The sequence below is a fragment of the Pelobates fuscus genome, chromosome 11 (genome assembly GCF_036172605.1).
Source record: "Pelobates fuscus isolate aPelFus1 chromosome 11, aPelFus1.pri, whole genome shotgun sequence".
NCBI classification, from domain to species: Eukaryota; Metazoa; Chordata; class Amphibia; order Anura; family Pelobatidae; genus Pelobates; species Pelobates fuscus.
The window spans coordinates 132,068,648-132,088,230 of NC_086327.1; the positions used below are offsets into that span (position 1 = coordinate 132,068,648).

At 40.5% G+C, this 19,583-nt stretch overlaps 1 protein-coding gene across 1 annotated transcript in view; it reads left to right on the forward strand.

Annotated features, from left to right (window-relative positions):
• Positions 1–14,278: 14,278 nt before the first annotated feature.
• The window catches only part of LOC134577305 (CMP-N-acetylneuraminate-beta-galactosamide-alpha-2,3-sialyltransferase 4-like), a 37,646-nt gene continuing 32,341 nt past the window's right edge, over positions 14,279–19,583 (forward strand). Inside the window, exons 1-3 of the mRNA XM_063436000.1 lie at positions 14,279–14,338; positions 18,180–18,258; positions 18,710–18,781. Coding sequence (XP_063292070.1) covers positions 14,323–14,338; positions 18,180–18,258; positions 18,710–18,781 — 167 coding nt within the window. The 5' untranslated portion in view covers positions 14,279–14,322. The remainder of the gene's footprint in view (positions 14,339–18,179; positions 18,259–18,709; positions 18,782–19,583) is intronic.

Below are 19,583 nucleotides of genomic sequence, written 5' to 3' on the forward strand. Positions count from 1 at the left end.
CTGCTATAAATTATGATAATGGATTATTAAATATTCAATATTTTTTATTTAATAAAATATCTAAAAAGACAAAACTTTATTGCTTCCTAGACAATCCCTATTTTATATTATATTCTCAATTATTTATATATTTGACATAGAGGAACTCTTACTAACTATATAATATTATAGCTATGATATCTGTACGGTTAGCCCTACTCAGTTCTATGCTTTAAGATGTTATAATGGTAAATAAGGGGACCGGCTGCTGTTACATAGTGTTAAACCATTTCATCTCACTGAATTGGTTCTAATGCTGGAGTTCCCTGGTGCTGTCCCTCCATTTAGTAATAAACAATTTTCTAGCAGTTTATCACTGAATGAGGGTCCCTGGCTACCCACAGCTCCGCCCCATTGGAGGTGTGACTAAGGCAGAGATTACACACTTTGTTCTAGACATACTGATTCATACCAACAATGGGCGCTGTGATAGGCTGAATGCGGTCAGCTGACACTCCCAGCCAATCACAAACACATATTGCTGCTCAGGCTAATACGTCCTCATTAACCCAAGATGCACAGAGGGGATGGGCTTCTGGGGACTCTCAATTAACATTAAAACATTAACACTTTAACTCTTTAACCACTATAACCACTTCATTGAGATGAAGAAGTTACAGTGCCAACATTTACCTTTAAATGCAATATTTATGCATAATGCAAGGGTCCAGTTTAACTTCTTTCACAATGATTGGTTTTATAGGGAGAGGTATTAGCAGTAGAAAGAGGGAAGTGCTCATGCCATTGTACAGAACACTGGTGAGACCTCACTTGGAGTATTGTACGCAGTACTGGAGACCGTATCCCCAGAAGGATATTGATACCTTAGAGAGAGTTCAGAGAAGGGCTACTAAACTGGTTCATGGATTGCAGGATAAAACTTACCAGGAAAGGTTAAAGGAACTTAACATGTATAGCTTGGAGGAAAGACGAGACAGGGGGGATATGATAGAAACATTTAAATACATAAAGGGAGTCAACACAGTAAAGGAGGAGACTACCGTATATACTCGAGTATAAGCCGACCCGAATATAAGCCGAGGCCCCTAATTTTACCCCCCAAAACTGGGAAAACTTATTGACTCGAGTATAAGACTAGGGTGGGAAATGCAGCAGCTACTGGTAAATTTCTAAATAAAATTAGATCCTAAAAAAATTATATTAATTGAATTTTTATTTGCAGTGTGTGTGTATGAGTGCAGTGTGTGTGTGTGCAGTGTGTGTATATGAATGCAGTGTGTATATGAATGCAGTGTGTATATGAATGCAGTGTGAGTGCAGTGCGTGTGTGTGAATGCAGTGTGTATATGAGTGCAGTGTGTGTGTGTGTGAATGCAGTGTGTATATGAGTGCGTGTATGAATGCAGTGTGTATATGAATGCAGTGTGAGTGCAGTGTGTGTGTGTGTGTGAATGCAGTGTGTATATGAGTGCAGTGTGTGTGTGTGAATGCAGTGTGAGTGCAGTGTGTGTGTGTGTGTGAATGCAGTGTGTATATGAGTGCAGTGTGTGTGTGTGAATGCAGTGTGTGTGTGAGTGCAGTGTGTGGAGTGTATGTATGAGTGCAGTGTGTGTGTATAAATGCAGTGTGTATATCAATGCAGTGTGAGTGCAGTGTGTATATGAGTGCAGTGTGTGTGTGTGTGTGTGTGTGTGAATGCAGTGTGTATATGAGTGCAGTGTGTGTGTGTGTGAATGCAGTGTGTGTGTGTGTGTGAGTGCAGTGTGTGTGTGTGTGAGATGCAGAGCCTTGGTGGGGGGTGGGCATTTTAATATATTTTTTATTATTATTATTTTAATTTTTTTGTTATATAATTTTTTTTATTACTATTTTTATTATTGTATTATTATTTTTATTTTTTTTTGGTATATTATTAATGTATTTATTTTTATTACTATTAGACATTTTTTTGTCCCCCCTCCCTGCTTGCTAGCGTGCCAGGGAGGGGGGCTCCTTCCCTGGTGGTCCAGTGGGATTGGTGGTTCAGTGGGGGGGGGAGAGGGGGGCTGTGAGAGATGTTACTTACCTCTCCTGCAGCTCCTGTCAGCTCTCTCCTCCTCCGCGCCGTCCGGTCAGCTCCTCTATCAGCTCACACTGTAAGTCTCGCGAGAGCCGCGGCTCTCGCGAGATTTACACTGGGAGCTGACCGAGGTGCTGAACGGACGGCGCGGAGGAGGAGGGAGCTGACAGGAGCTGCAGGAGAGGTAAGTAACATCTCTCACAGCCCCAGTCTGTATTATGGCAATGCAAATTGCCATAATACAGACTATTGACTCCAGTATAAGCCGAGTTGGGGTTTTTCAGCACAAAAAATGTGCTGAAAAACTCGGCTTATACTCGAGTATATACGGTATATTTAAAAGAAGAAAAACTATCACAACAAGAGGACAAATGTTAAAGGGGCAAAGGTTTAAAAATAATTTCAGGAAGTATTACTTTACTGAGAGGGTAGTGGATGCATGGAATAGCCTTCCAGCTGAAGTGGCAGAGGTTAACACAGTGAGGGAGTTTAAGCATGTATGGGACAGGCATAAGGCTATGCGAACTATACCATAAGGCCAGGGACTAATGAAAGTATTTAGAAAACTGGGCAGATTAGATGGGCCGAATAGTTCTTATCTGCCGTCAAATTCAATTTTTCTATGTTTCAGTCCTGATGACAGTTCTCAATCCCCGCAATAAGTGATATGCCTAGTTCTAAAAATCACAGTATTTATTACACCAAGTCCGGTTGCAGCGATCGTCATAGGTGGCTGCACATGGGCCCATTTAACATCTCTGAGAATATTCTGTTTTATAAAGGCACTTACTTGCAGGTTGAAATAGATTTTTTTTTGTCGTGTTAAGTGTGGCAGGGTAGGGACATTCACAAACAACTGAATTGCTTCATTATCCAGGATAAAAAAAAACACAATAAAAAAATAAAAATGATATAAAAAAAATGATATAAAAATGATATATATATATATATATATATACCACATATAGAAATACAGATCTCTCTCTCCTCTCTGGAAATCAGAGGGTTAATATGAGCTGACTGAGTGGTAGAGCTTTGGAATGATGGCATCCAGGGAGAGCTCTAGATGTACAGCTGGGGAGGGGCAGCTCAGTACTGGTGTGTGACATACCATAATGATACCGGTATAGAACATACCTTAATGTTATAGACTGCTTACCTGGGACACCTGTCAGTATCGGTCTCACCTGGATGGATGCTCAGGTAAGATCTTTATATCATTATCCCTGGGTCAGGTCCTCATTATTAACCTGTGTAATTAAGCTAGTACAAATGAATATGTTTCTTTTTAATCCTTTTAATGAATGAGATCCCCAGGTAAATTCAGATAGTGTAAAAGAAATTTCACTTGTTCATCTCATCTGAAAAGAATCATTAATCACTATCCCTAATTAATGTAATTTCAGTTAACCCTTTGAAGTGTGAGATGATTGGAGTGTTTTTTGAGTTTCCAAATAGAAAGTAGGATGCATTACTAAAACGCAATCCAAAATAGACAAGTTGGGGAAAATGATTTGATTTATATATTTCCACATACAACAATATGCACTAATGTTTGCAAGTTTCAATTCCCCACCGTTCGTTCAGTGTTTAGTAAATGATCCCCAAAGGGAGGAAATAATTGTAATATGATTGTAATTCAATGAGAGCTGTGAAATCTTGTTATTTTGGCTCTAAAACAATACATACAGATTAATTTTAATTGATGCAAATTGTATAATCTGAGCGAAGAACATGACTCTGTGAGCCTGTCAAATCTAAGCTGATTAATTATGGGGTTTGTGGCTTTAGGAACACGGTTACAGGAGAGGTAGATCTGAGGTCAGGTGCATATATTAAGATTTATTAATCTGGTAAATATGGACTTAGATACGTGTCATCTTATCACTGGTTGGTTACTTTCTCCTCGGTACCAGCCTTGATTTCATTTTTTTATTGCAAAATTAAATCTTTTAAATAAAATTCCACACTCTCTGTATTGTGCAGAGAGACTGTAAATGTATTTCCACTGTTACAGTATTGAACCGTATAAAACTTCTCATCCATATAACAATCTCAAAGCCCTACGTAAGGTGTATTTGAAAGGTTAATCTACAATTCCATTGAAGGGAAACTATAGTGCTAGGAATACAAAATTGTATTATTATTATTATTTTATTATTTATATAGCACCAGCAGATTCCGTAGCGCTTTACAATAGGATTGACCCCTCCTACAGCGCACAAAGGGCTAAAAACTCTTAATTCACATACCTGAATCTAGCATTGATGTCCTTTTGGTGCTGGGTCAACCATCACCTCCGCTCCTCCTTCCCCGACGCGGGCCCATAACGTAGGTGCATACTCAGTTAGCGCCATGATCGCATTAGGACAACCCCATAGGAAAGCATTGAATCATTTTTTTTACTTTTTTTTACTTTAGATTTTAGCTGACGCTTGATGTCATAGGTGGAGTTAACCTTGCAAGGTAATTAAACTGACAGGGGCACAGCACCCAGACCACTTCAATAAGCTGAAGTAGTCTGGGTGCCTATAGTGTCCTTTTTAATAACCAAGATGTGGGAGGGAATCTGAATTTGACTCACAATTTATAGAAGGTGTGATTGTGTAGGAAACCTCCCTATAAACTGGATATCCCTGGATTTAGCCGTTTACACACGTTGTATGTTTACCCCATTTTGCTTTTAAACATTAAGGATGCAGTAAAAAGAAGTTAATAAATAGCTTTTAAAATAATTTAGTACGTTTTTTTTTTTTTTTAAAGCCTCGGTTTTACAAAATCTGCAAGATTGCAGTTTTGTTTTACAGCTGCTTCTATCTGGATCTCACATCTTTCTATTCACAATCTTATCTTATCTTTGACTTTTGATGTTTTGTTTTTTATAAAACAATGTTTAACTAAATATATCTACTTCTCCCCTTTTTTCTATCTTTTTTTTTTTTTTTATCTTTCCATGTTCTCTTTAACCCCTTAATGACACATGACGGAAATATTCCGTCACGATCCCATTTTATTCCAGAAGCTGGGTCCTTAAGGGGGTTAACTGTCACACCCTGTTTGTGTTTTGTTGGTGTTGTTTTACTGATTATTTTGTACAGTTCTGTTTCTAACATTTTGTAGAACTTTTTGTTTCCACGACTTAAGGTGTGATTTCTATTGTTCGTTTTTCTTGTTTTAGCTTCACAATTAATTTAAAGTATTTAATTAAAATATATATATATATATATATATATATATTTGTACCATTTTAGATTTTTTTTTTTATTCTTTATTTTTGCTGTGCATGAATAACATCCGCTTGTCAGCAATGCCACAACAGCATTCTCCAACATTTTGAACATACAGATTTGTTAACTGTTATATAGCATTTAGATGGATCGTACACATTTTTTTATGTTAATAAGGTAGGCTAGGTACACGTTGGTTATTCGCATTAGTTATAATGAGTTACATCTTCGTTTGGTAACAGTAGTTTAGGGTTAACGTTTCTATTGCATGTCATCACTTTAGTGTCAGACATTATTATGGTTATGTGTAGCTTGGCTTGAGTGAGGGATATGCATTCCATACAATATCAGTCTGTCTAAACAATACACAGTACTGAATGCTACTCTCAAGGGTGTCGCTTTTAAGTAGTTTGTATGCTAAGTTATGCTTTTCTAAGCTTTAGTCTGATGTGTCAGGGAAGATTACAAATGCAGGTGTATATACAGATTGGCTTACTGACATATGATAAAATAATAAGGTAACAAGCTTAACTGAATCAAGTGTTTAAAGTAATATAATATTAGAGTGTCCACCCCATGTTGGGCCAGTGCAGCTAGTCAAGCGTCCTTGTCGGGAGGCCGGGCGATCCGTCTGTTTGCAGTGCGGTCTGCCATAGTGGGATGAGCGGATTGACGACTTTGGTGGTAAATGCAGTCCCATTAGGTGTCCGTGCAGGGAAACAATTTTCCACCCAGGGGCATTTGCTGTCCAGCCTGATGCCTGCCTTGTACAGGGGGAGAGTCCCAGTATGGTGACTTTAGGTTGTCAGGCAGTTTGTTTCTGCCCCTCTGTGGTGAGATAAGAGGCTCAGTAGGGTAATTCAGGGCCTTAAAGCATTGTCCCATGGTGTGATCACTACCTTCTGATGTTGTGGGTAGTAGTGCTGCACCTCCCTGGCTTGTGGTACCTTGGTACTTATTCGCCGGTTCCTGCTCGTTCAGGGTCTGCTGTCCGCCTGTGAAGTATCAGGAGAGGGGGATGCGTCCGGCAGAGTCGCCTGCCACGCGGTCTCCACCATTTTGGAAGCGGACCCCCGATGAGTTCGTGGCACTCCGGTGGGTCACAGGGTGGGGACCGGGATCACCCCCGCCGGCCCAGAGGGGGGGGGGGGGGGAACAGGGCCGGACCCGCCTAGCTTCTCGGTTCTGCCGTACCTCTGGTGAGCAGGATAGCTGGGCAGCGGCCGCCCACCCCGCTCACCGCCCGTGCGGTCTCGATCTTGGCCGACAGGGATCGCCCCACCGAGGGACTAAAACCTCACGGCAAGCCTCTCCCAAGTACCAGGGTTGCCTCTTGTGCTGTGGCACAGCTGCCAGTTGCTGGGTAAGAATTTTGCAGGTTTTTAAGGGCTAAAACTGGGTAGCTTGTCGGGAGCTATTCCTCTGTGCGTCTGCTCGGCATGGCGGTCCGGCCCCGCCCCACCCTTTTAGATTTTTAAGATATATTTTCTCTATAGAAAGTGTTGTATGTTTAGAATTCTATGTATTTTATCGTTTCTAATATGACTCTTTGTCGTTTAAATGTGTTCTAGTGAAGATATGGTTTTATGATTGTATCCTCACATTAAATAGCAAGTAATGTCTTTTAGTTTATTTTTAATATACTAACTACACCAACAGGTCATGTTACTGGATCACGCTGTGCAAATATATCATCAGAGAAAAATAACATAAAACTTATATAACAGTGTGATTATCTCTTCTACTACACCAGTAAAAAACCTCTGCAGCGAGTACAGAATTCCCATAAAGGGTACGTGCATTGCCAGATTGTATTTCGTTGAGTCAATGGATGAAACAATGAGTCCTACGTTGGCTCTAAGCAGACATAGCACGCTGCGAGACTGCAAAATCACTTGCACACAGGTATCACACCTTTGTTAAAGTAAAACATCTTCAGAGTCTTAACACATCAAACCAAATACGTAACTAATATTAATCATCCTGAAACACAGAATGAAACCATGTTAGAGCATGTGGTATTTATTCACTATACAGTAATTATAAAATCAAACTGTCAAGCTGTGTTTAGTTTAATTTTGTTTCTCAATTTTGGCTATATTAATCGCGATCTTCCAAGCTTTGCATTTTCATCATGTTTAGTGAATAAGTCCCACTGTCACTGATTAATACTGACATAAATTACACGTTTTACTTAGAATCAAACCATCAAACTGATCTAAATCACAATGAAAGTGATGGGAGTTTCCCTCATCTAAAATCGCCAAATCCAAATTCATAATCTATAATTTATTCGATAATATATTTTTCTAATTATTGTTAAAGTATTATGGAAGTAGATGTTCTATGCTTTCAGTTTATTGTTTTCAATAGAAAAAAAATATCAAACTGTTGTCCTAATGCTGAAGTGTCCCTCTCCCTCCCTGGCCCTCCACCCGCTGATTAAAGAGTTGAAGACCCTTTTTTCTCTGTGTACATATTACAGTTTTCACACCTACTAGTGTTTGTCATACAGAGTCACTTGACACAGACAGGTTTAATAGCTGAATGCCTTGCCATCAGGGTTTGACATGCAAAGTGTGTTCGCTCTAAATGCTGTGTGCCCTATGAGTAACATTGTATTCCATGGTTGTGCCGTTTGCCACGCATGCCTCGTGGGTCAATGCTGCCCTATGGGAAGCATCTGATTGGACAAAAAGTCATAGGATGGATGACAACATTGCAGGAGGATCTGGCTGCAGTCAGGAGAATATCCTGGCGCTGGAGTAAAGGTGAGTTTTATGGTGTTTTTATCAATAAAACACAAGGGGCCCAATAACCTTAACAGGTTAAGGATCATATTTAATTCATTATTCATTTTTATTTGGAGTGTCCCTTTAACGTTTGCAGCATTTCAATGGCAATGAACTGTGATTTGTAATTCTATCAGGGTATTAACTAAAGTGAGAATTCCATGTGAATTCAAAGTAAAATTCTAATTTAATGCTAAATTTAAAACGTTGTTTGACCATGTGGCAGCTTGCAAGCTGTGACATTAAAAAAGCAATAAAAAATAAATAAAAGAACCTGTAGGCACAGGGGATGGGGCGCAGGGGGAGAGAGGGGACTGGCTATCTATCACCCCATTTGGACTTATCGTGCGAGTTATCCTCTCTCACTGCACCCAATGCACCCACCACAAGGACACGTTTTCCCTTTGGATTTAACAAACACTTTTCTCTTTTGCTGCAATGTACAGAGGAGGATCATAAATACCAAGCAGGCCATTAACTGAAGTATTTCTGTTTTAGCCACTGATAAGATAAAGGTTGAAGTCCTTTCTTACTCTGATTCTAGACACTAAGTTACTTATAATATGCTCGTTTCCCTTCCATCTAATCTAGCATGTGACTTTTACACACTTGCCCTGCGGTAACCACGGTGAGGCCACACCAGAGGGAAGTCTGAAGAATTACCACCATGGGGGCTGTCAGTTCCAAGCTAGACAGCCTCATCACACCAGGCGCCATTACGCCCCCTATAGCGAAGTGACTCACGTTCTAAATTTTGAATTAGTTTTGCTTGGGCTAAACATGCTATTATTCTTTATTGTGTATGCCCTTGTACATTATATATGATTTGTTTTCTGTTATATTCTTGTTCACTCATTGCATACTTACTTACAGCCTATACCTGATCGATACATAACACGCTGAGTATCCTACTAAACTTGCAATTGTCAGCCTTACTTTCATGCTACACACCCACGATCAGATGCAGTCAACTTCACAAGGATGTATAGGCATACATGTGCGATTACCTTGACCTTCACGCGATAGTAGGCCTCTTAATAACATAAAGTTTGCCTCTAATAATACTGTAACAATTACAAAGTGTATGGGGCTTAACTCTCGCATGATCCTGCTGCGACTATTACCTGCGCTACGTAAATGTAAAAGTGATACGTTTTATTGCCTGCATTGAAATGAACCTCATGACATCAGACAGGTTTTAGTACAGCTTCGCATAACGTATAACTGCGCATTACCACTAATAATCATAAGCTTTTAAATGCGTCAGATATATGTAATCTTACACAATACATGCATATTTACATTATATTGTTATGCATTTATCATGTATAATCAGCTCTGAACTTGAATGTTCATAAAACGCTAATGACAGATTTTGCAATGAAAAGCTATACTAGGCCTCTGCGCAGGCCCTTGTACCCTGATTAAGCATTTCTAAACAGATTGGTTTTGAAGGACTTCATAAATTATTAAAGACTAGGTGAGAGTGTGATGGGTTAGGCAGGCTGCCTGGTGGCAGCATTCATTACAGATTGTAGCGGGGCAGTATGGCTTTGGGGAGACAAATTCAGAGAGAATTACAGTAATCCATGCGAGAAATTACAAGAGCCTAAACAAGCTCCTTGGCAGAATCTTGATAAAGAAAGGGGAAGACGTGGGCAATGTTTTTAAGGTAGAATTGGCACGATGTGGCAGTAGACTGGACATGAAGTGTAAAGGTGAGACCAGATAACACCTAGACAGTGAACTTGCAATGGTGTGCTGATGGTGTACCATCAACTTGAAGGAAGAGTGAAAGAAGAGGATTAGTATTACGAAGAGGAAAGATAAGCTCAGTTTTAGAGAGATTGAGTTTCAGAAAAGGGGAGCACATCCATTCAGAGATGTCAGAAAGACAACCAGTGATGCTTTCTAGGAGAGAGGGGGAGAGATCAGGGGAGGAGAGATATATTGGTGTACAGGTGGTAGCAAAATCCAAAAGAATTAATATGTTTTGCTAAGAGAGGCAGTACAAAAAGAAAACAAAAGGGAGCCAAGAACAGAGCCTTGGGGGACTCTGACTGGGACAGGGGAGGAGGTGTCATTAGAAAAGGAGATACTTAATGCACGTTGGGAGAGATCGGAGAAGAACCATGAGAGGACAGTTTCACAGGCCAAGGGATTGAAGAGTTTAAAGAACGAGGGCATGATCAACAGTGACACAGGCAACAGAGAGGTCAAGAAGAATTAGTATGGAGTAGTGGCCTTTGGATTTAGTTGCAATTAAGTCATTAGTTACTTTAAGCCATTTTGAAGAAGGCAGAGGAGAGAGTTGGAATTGAGAAAGCAAGCAAAACGGGAAAACACAAGTTGTTCTAGAAGTTTGGACTAGGGATATGGGACGATAGTTGGAAAGGGAAGACAGGTCAAGAGATTTAAAAAAAAAAATTCAGGATGGGTATGGCCATAGAATTTTTAAGGGGAGCAGGGACAAGTGGAGAGAGATGGTGAGATAGGACGGTATCAAGCAGACAAGTGGTGGGAAAGGATAAGCACAGATCCCTCCTGTTTAGTAGCTGGCTAGAAGGCCTAAAGGGTAGGGAAGGCATAAAGTGCAGTTGAGATAGAGAGAGGAGCGAAGGGGGGGGGGGAATCTTTCTTTAACTCTTTAATCTTGTCTGTAAATTGGCTGTAAGGTTAGTTTGAGGGGTGGCTGCAGCAGGGCGAAGGAGAGAGTTGAAGGTATCAAAGAGACACCTAGGATTGTGAGAGCTATAACTAATGAGAGAGGAAAATAATGATTTTTTAGCAAGGATATGGGATGCACTGTACAAATGCTAGATTAATTGATAATGGAGAAAGTCTGGAGGTCCGAGACTTCCTCCAGCAGCGATCAGCTGAACAGGAGCATCTCTGCACGTAGCCATTTGTCTTAGTGTGCCTGGGAATGACGTCTGTAGCGGAATGGGCTTTGCAACAACACCTCTATTTGTACTAGGGGCTTTCCATACCCTTCGTGTTGGTTTATTTTCCTGAGATTGGAACTGTTCATTACTTGTGGACACAAGTAAGAAGCTTTTATTTTGTATCATTCGTCTGGTTGTTCGGTAAGAACCCCTTTTTCAGCTATTCTCACCATAGGGTTCGACAAACGAACGAAGTACCGAATAACCAGGCTACCCATGAGAGGAGCGTGGCGCAAATTGACTACCCTAATCTGGTTCCACTCTCTCAAATAAAAACACACAAACAAACTGGGTGATCCCCTGGGCCATCTTAGAATACGAATTACACCAGCAGTGTTTGGTCGTTGAGTGTCTGGAACTCAAATCAGACACTCAACGGCACGAACACCGCAGAGACTTCCATCCTTGTGTAATTTCGTGTAAACTCAGGGGAACAGAGAAGCATTCGGGGAAATTAATCACACGAACGAGAGGAGTTGAATGAACCAAGGCACGAACCATGGTTTTATACACTTTCATGTATTTCAGACGCTCGACTGCACAGCCCAAACACATGGAACTATTTTCGGCTTACATCTCGTGTGCAGTCTGTGAAACTAAGACCTCCATAAAACTGTCGAACCCCTGAACCAATCTGGGTGATTTTTCAGTATGTTGCTCCCCCAGATCGGGGCTATCAGGGGATGTCTGATATGTTTCTGGGAGTATGATATGTTTCTGGTGTACTTCCAGAAATGTATAAAATTGTGATTTTTCTGTTTAGAGAAAAAATGAGTTGATACATTAATTAACTCAATTATCTCCTCAGCAGAGGGGAGGGATTGTGTGAACTGTATGGGAGTGACTTATTACTTGACTCTGTGCGTATTGGTTGTTTTCTGTTTTTATAGGTGCCCAACAAGGTCCACCTGGGTGGTAACCTTTTGGGCAAAACCTGCATAAAAGGCCAGCCAGGCCATTAAAAGTTCAGTTCTGCTCCTAATACTGAGCATCGTCCAGTTATTGGAAAGGGTGATGGTATATTTGTGGATTATCTTATGCTTATGCCTGCCTTCTTGAATTATCCTGTTTGTTCCTGACTAGCTGTTGGAGTAACCAGCGGAGAAGAAGCCATGCTACCACTAACTATCCGCTACAACGTCCTCCTCAAGGTGCTCTCTCTCCTTCTCTTGCTCTATCTTTCACTAAAATTCTCAATCTCTCCATCTCCTCTGGCACCCTTCAAACATGCAACTGTATCCCCGATTCTAAAAAAGCCCAACCTTGACCTTAACTCCCCGTCCAACTACCGCCCTATATCGCGTCTGCCTTTTGTTTCCAAGATCCTTGAAAGACTTGTGTATGTGAGTTTCACAGACTATCTTGAATCCAACTCTCTGCTCGACCCGCTTCAATTTTGTTTCCGCACTCAGCACTCTGTGGAAACTCTGACCAAAGTATCCAATGATCTACTTGCTGCAAAATCTGCTGGTCACTATTCTATCCTAATTCTCCTTGACCTTTACGCTTCTTTTGACACTGTTGATCATCAACAGCTTCTTCTTATCCTCCGTAATCTTGGTCTACGAGATATGGCTCTCTCCTGGTGTGCCTCCTACCTCTCCCAGCACTCTTTCAGTGTTTCTTTCTCTTTCTCTGCCTCTTCTCCCCAACCCCTCTCTGTTGGTGTTCCCCAAGGGTCTGTCCTTGGTCCCCTACTTTTTTCTATCTATACTGCCTACCTTGGTAAACTTAATAGCTCCATTGACTTCCAATATAATTTCTATGCGGATGACACGCAAATCTATCTGTCCTCTCCCAATCGCTCCCCACACCTCTTGACTAGTGTCTCTGACTGCCTCTCTGCTATTTCTTTCTTTTGTTTTTTTCTTGAAATTATACCACATTTTATGAGAATGAAAAACACTTAAGTTTAAATTTACAAGACAACAATACATACATACAATATATATTCCCTCTAGCATGGGGAGCAAGGCCCTCAACCCCTCTGTTCCTGTGCGTCCAACTTGTCTGGTTACAACTACATGTTTGTTATCCACCCACTGTAAAGCGCTGTGGAATTTGTTGGGGCTACATAAACAATAATAATAATAATAATACTTGGAGAGAGGTTGCAGCATCCAGGGCAGAGGTGAGGGAAATGTTATACAAGGAGATAGCCAGAGAGGGACAGGAGAAGGTAAGAATGGATGAGTTGAAAATGGACATCAACTGAGAGTTTCTGGATTGATCATTCAGAAATGCTAACTCTGCTTTGGTTCCTAGCTCCGAGAGCAAACTTATAAATGTTGTTTGGGACACAGGTTGTAGAGAAACTCTTGGGTTTAATAAAACAGGGATTATGGGTGGAGAAGCATGCAGATATTGAGGTGAGAAAAATCAATCAAGGAAAAAAGCAGAGGAGAAAGCATTTGAGAGAGCAAACTTCTGCATGCTGTCTGGGGCTCTTCATAAGGTATCTTACTGCATGTTTCTACATATATTTAATGTTATTAATGTAATTTCACATAATGATAATTGTATCTTTTTACTTTATCTTTGTCATTTAATAAAAGTTCCTCATATCATTCAGCTCCCTAAAAAGAAAATCCCCTCATCTTTATTACATTTCTATAAAAACTTCAAAATTGCTTTAAAAGTAAAAAAAAAATGAAGACCCAGGAATAGATTGTTCCTAACACACAGCTGGGTAGTTTCTGATGGCAGGGGACAGCTTAGACTGGAGTAAGGTGTTCTATATAAAAACACCCCAAAACATTAGTTATTTGAAAGTAAAAGGCAGTAAAAGAGAATTTTGAGTGGACAAGAGACAGACACTACATCACAAAACCAATCAAACAGGGAGATGGAAATAATGCAGCAGAAATACTGGGGTCTATTTAATTTATGGGATGGACTAGTTTAGTGAGCTATCAACACAAATCCAATCTGGACTTAACAGAGTCCATTATTCAGGAGACATTTCAGTCCTGAAGCTCCTGGTGGATCGACGTAAAGAACTGTACAATAACAAGTTGCCATGGGGGAATTCGGTCAGGAGATTAATAACTAGCGCAGTCCTGGATCATGATGCCCACTAGTCCTGTCATAATAAAACAAGAGGGGAGTAGAGATAAGGCACAGTGTATTTAATAGGTGTAATGACGAATGTAATTTCTAATTAGTGCACTTGGTATTGCCTGCTCTGGTCATATATCCTTGTATTGTGTGGATGTTTACGGATAAATTGTAATTTGTGGTTTCTGTTTGGTTTTTAGCACGTCCACAATTATAGGTCAAGTGTTTAACCTCCAAATACAATGAGATGTACAAAAGGTGAGTCTTTAAACAAGTCCAATAAAAAGCTATATCGTTCTGTTAATGTGTCCTCTGTTTTCATAAATGCTGGGTGTGTGCGCATTAGGTAAATGTAATGATGTTTGCTTGGGAAAAAACCTGCAAAAATGGTTATCTAGCTAATGTTAAAGCTTCGACCCGAAAATATCGATTTACCTACCTTTCATAAAATAAAAGGTAAAGGAAAGAAATTCAACACCAACTTTCTTCTCACTTCTTAACCAATAATCACATTGTTACTGGACTTTCTGGCATTTGTACATCTATATCTGATAAATTTCTTTTTATTGAAGAAAACAATCTCCTCTTTTCTTTTTTTTTTTTTTTTTTCTTGTCAGAGGATAACACACTAATCACATAAACCAATGTGGTACACACAGGTACCCAGAAAGGGATGTAAATCATGACATAGGATGAGATACGCACCTTGCTGTGGAAGGGAAACGCAGGTCCTGAATGTAATAAAATTCACGAAACAGAAACAAAACAAGCTTGGTTGGGAGCAAGTTCCAAGCGTATCAAACTATACAGTGAATACAGTAGCAGGTTAGGACTCTTGTCTCGACAGTTATGGTTTCATAGACTCAGTGTAACCTGCGTCAGGCGTATTGGCAACACATGAATAGTATGCGCAATAGGCCGCAACATAACAAGTGAAAGATAAACGAGATGGTGACAAGATCTTAAGTCACCATGAATGGATCAACAGCAAAAACATGTGAAATTTCAGAAATAAAAAATACAAATGGGCGAAGCATGGCAATATTTTAATTATTACCTATGGTTTGTTTTAATAATTCATTAAAGGAAAAAAAAATGCTCCAAGTATAGAAAGATGATGCGGGTTATTCTCTGAAGTCAGAATTTAAGGTGAATTTCAAATTTATGGCCAAAATAGTCAATGGAAACTTTATCATAAAATGTAAAATTCTATTAAAATATTCTCACTTTAGTAAATAACTCTGCCTAATTCTGGGAGATCATTATGTACCAAACATTTTGCTTTTCAATTGAACATGATATTTCAGAAGCCTCAAGAGGCCAAAATCTAGATATCGTATGGAAGCCCTCTCTGGGCTCGCAGGGTTTCCGTAGGATATCTCCCAGCATCACACTTTTTTTATTCAGACTTCTTTGCACAATGGTACAATTATAAGTATTTAATGGAAGGGTACTAAAGGAAATAGGCCCATACATAGCCCAGAGCAGTATAAAGAGTCACAGCTTGAACCCATTTTTACAGATCTGGTAGTATCTATATAATATAACTATATCATAAAAATATTAATATGCAGATCAAAATACAGTAAAACAAGAATTCAGAGATCGTAAATGGTGATTTCTTACACAATGGAAAAAAGAGGGCATTAAAACCCCCCTAAAAAATAATAAAAAAATAATCACATTTCATGTCAAAGGACAAACTGAAATCTTCTTTCAAATATGTACACAAAGCCAGATGAATATTATCACTAATATTATATCCTAAACGTGGTCAGATGGGTTAATGATCCGATTCATAAAGATGTAGTTACTCTTACTCCTAGTCAGTGGTAATAGTGAGATAATTGTGGGATAATCGTGAGATAAGTTGTGCTGCGTACTAACGGACGTGGTAGGATAGTGATGGATGCAGCAAACATGAAGCTTTATATTCAGGGTGTACCGGAGCTCCGATACCACGACTAGGTATCTCCACTATTCCTTCCTCGAAGCTGTAAGAAGGGATGCAGTTATTAAAGCCCCCCCCCGAACCCCCTAGCAACTACTTGACACATAGTTCTTGGAGTCAATTGAGTTTTATTGTGCCACACTCGGCTTTTTATGCACAGACCCCCAGAATTGGGTCTCCATAGATAAATGCACAAGTCTCTCCCAGGTGCCTCAGTGTCTGAGAGATAATTGAGTCCAGAGTAGGAAAACTCAATTAACTCTCAGTGACAGGAAGTTATACAAAACATCACAAAATACCCCCAAAACATATGAAAATTATACAGGAACCTGTCACATCCTGTTCCTGTTTGTGGATCATTTCTGGCTTTGGCTTCTGATATCCAGTACTCTTTTTACAATTCTTGTTTAGTTTTTCTTGCTTTTTCTGGTTATCTATTCTATGTCTGGTTTTCTTTATGCTGGGTTTCTGGGTTCATTCCTTTATTTCATTCCTGGAATTCCCAGTCTCCTGGATTCCTTAAAATGTTTGTATTTTTGTTGCCACACCCGTTCCTTCGCCATTTATCCTTTTTGTTTCAGTGTTCCCTGCTAGCAGTGGTATCATCCCTCTGCTCCTTTCCTTGCAGGTAAGTACTGTGTGTGCTTTTTTGTTCTACTTTTAGTTATGCATATCTAGGCAGTTAGGACCCACCGTATTGGAGTACTTTTGGCTCAGTGGTGGGATGCATACATCTTGGCCATTTAGGTATGTCTAAATCTTCAATGTTTATTACATATATAGTACTTGGTTATTTCTCCTCTTGTTTTGCCTTGCATCTCTTGTCTTGTTTTATTTTGTCTTGTATTCCCAGTTCATGTACAGTCCTGCCCTGTCCATGTCATGCTCTTGTTTCTCTCATGTTTTGTGTACATGTTCTGGGTTCTGCTTTATGCCCTGTTCCAGTTCTGGGTTCTTCTAGTCTTGTCTTGTTATCTTTTCTGGTGCCTGTTCTAGTCTTACCTTTTTTCTAGTACTGGATACATATCTGCATAATATCTAGCTCCTGGGATCCTCCAAAGCTGCATCAGGGCCCTGGTATGTGGTTGCACAAACCATGGTGCTCAACATCAGGGGGTGTGTGGTTACCCTGCACCAGACCCTGATAGTTCATTTCCACACTGTGACTCTTACCATCATCAGGCATACAGGGGTCCCGGTCTTTGGGCCGCCACCCGTGTCAGAACACCACAAAAGTCATATCCCTAAATAGTTTGGATCTGAGCACCCAAGTTGTCAAAATAGCGCTCAGATCTCTAAGTAGGACGGAATCGCCATTTCGGTAAAGTTTTGACCAGCCTGCCACGAGGTGATATCCGAAGACAGTTTGACAGAAAATGAGGCGATGGCCGTTTATCTTTTGGGGGCTCCTGTGCAAACACCTACGAATGCTCCCCCTGGCTTTTAGGGAGTGAATGTTTCCCCTGTTCGGTAGTTCCTTTCTCCCGAACGTCATTCTCCTAACTGTTTGGAAAGTTGAACTAGCAGCGGTACAATATTCCTCGGTGTATGCATGGTCATGTAGCCTACATAGAGTTCCATACACTCAACGACCAAGTACCACTACATGTGTTCGGGAGACAAAATGGCCACCACTCTTTGGAGCACGTGTATTCATATTTACGAATGGCGGCCACCCAGGGAAAGCACTTGAGATAATTGCTCATTTGTGGTTAACCGCCAGGAGTGGACGGTGATCATGGGGTTATATAAAGGGGGACCACACATATTCTGTTCGGTAACCGAACAGAGGGAGTAAGGATAGCCGATCAACAGGGGAATAAATATGTTTTACGAATACATTTTGCTACAGAGAGGTACGGGGATAGAAACTTATTTTTAAAAAAAGGGTACCACCGTAGAAGGAAATGCATATACTGTGTGTATAAAGGCGGCAGACAGACTGGAGTAGTGGGAGGGATTTTTCCGGCTATTTAACAAGACTTCCTCCTCTCTCTATCTGCCGATCAGTGTTGGCTCGCGTTAGTTATTCTTCCCAGTATAGATTGATACCAGAATGTAACCGACTGTATAAAACTCTGACACCTGGTGACTGGAATGCTGTAAAACATATATATTTTTTTCAAATTTATGAAACGTTTCTTGCAGGACAGACATTATTTGTGATCTCCACAATGGTATTCTGCTTTGGGATTTCATGGTTTCAGATGGACCTACATTCACCAAGGTGAGATAAAGACAGGGTATAATCACATGCAGCGTGTACCATATTAACAGATCAGGGGCAGAGCCAGCACAAGCCAAACACAGCCCTGGTCAATCAGCATTTCCTCATAGAGATGAATTCAAAAATCAATGAGGGAATTTCAGTGTCTGCATGTAGAGGGAGGAGACACTGAATGACAGTCCCACTGTGCAGCACTGCCACAGGAAGCACCTCTAGCAGCCATCTGAGGAGAGGCCAATGAAGGTATTCCTAGGCTGTAATGTAAACACTGCATTTTCTTTGAAAAAGCAGTGTTTACTGAAAAAAGCCTGAAATGAATGATTCTACTTACCAGAACAAATGCAATAAGCTGTAGTTGTACTAGTGACTATAGTGTCTTTAAAGATGCACCTCTTTCAGTAAGTTCTCTGCCTGTGAGTATAATGTCACTTTCCCAATCACGCCCTTACAGCTCAGATATATCTGTCCGAGAGATGTGCACCATGGGGGATGTCGCTGACAAAGCCGCCATTTTGATCAGCAAGTGAGTACATAGAGTGATATAGAAACTTTTTTCCTATGGCTATCATTTATTATTCAGATTCAGGAGCTAATCTCATTTACTGATCCAAACATTCAAATTTTTTTTTTTTTTTTTTACTTATTTTAACTCTTCTAGTGCTGGTATGCCTCCTTTACTTTTCCAAAATGCCGCATTGACAACACTGGATTCATGACTGCTGACCCAAATACCAAAACCGTTACCCCCAATAACGACATGACACCTGATTGTTGGGTAAGGACAATGGCCACAGCTTTATTAAACTTTAACACAGCCAGCATTTCCACCTGTCAGCTGTTGGGGTGACTACCCAACAGGCAGATACTCCAAGTCTTTATCCACAGTTCGTACAACCTGCCTTCGGCCATCAGCCCTAGCAGGCTGCGACTCCCCAAATCCTTTCCGTGCATTACGTGCGCTGGCCAGGAACTCCGCCATAGCTGTTACAAAACAAGAACAGAAACAAACAACACCACAAGCCAAAAAAACATCACATAGCATGGGAAAATTGGGGAGGGCGGGCGGGAAACTGTTCCAGACTGCTCCTTCTGCACTGGTGAGTCCCACCCCTCTGCTCTCCTTCTTATATCCCACCATATAGGCAACAATGTATCTTTTATATTCCCACCCCCTTACTACAGGGCAGCAGTCATGCCTCCCCTTCCTTGCAGTCCAGGGGATATCTTTCTCATCTTTTCTGACATTAATGAACAGAAAAATACACATCTGATGGCAGGGCAGGACCACCATGCTGACTAGAGCAGCTCCCGCAAATTTTCAGACC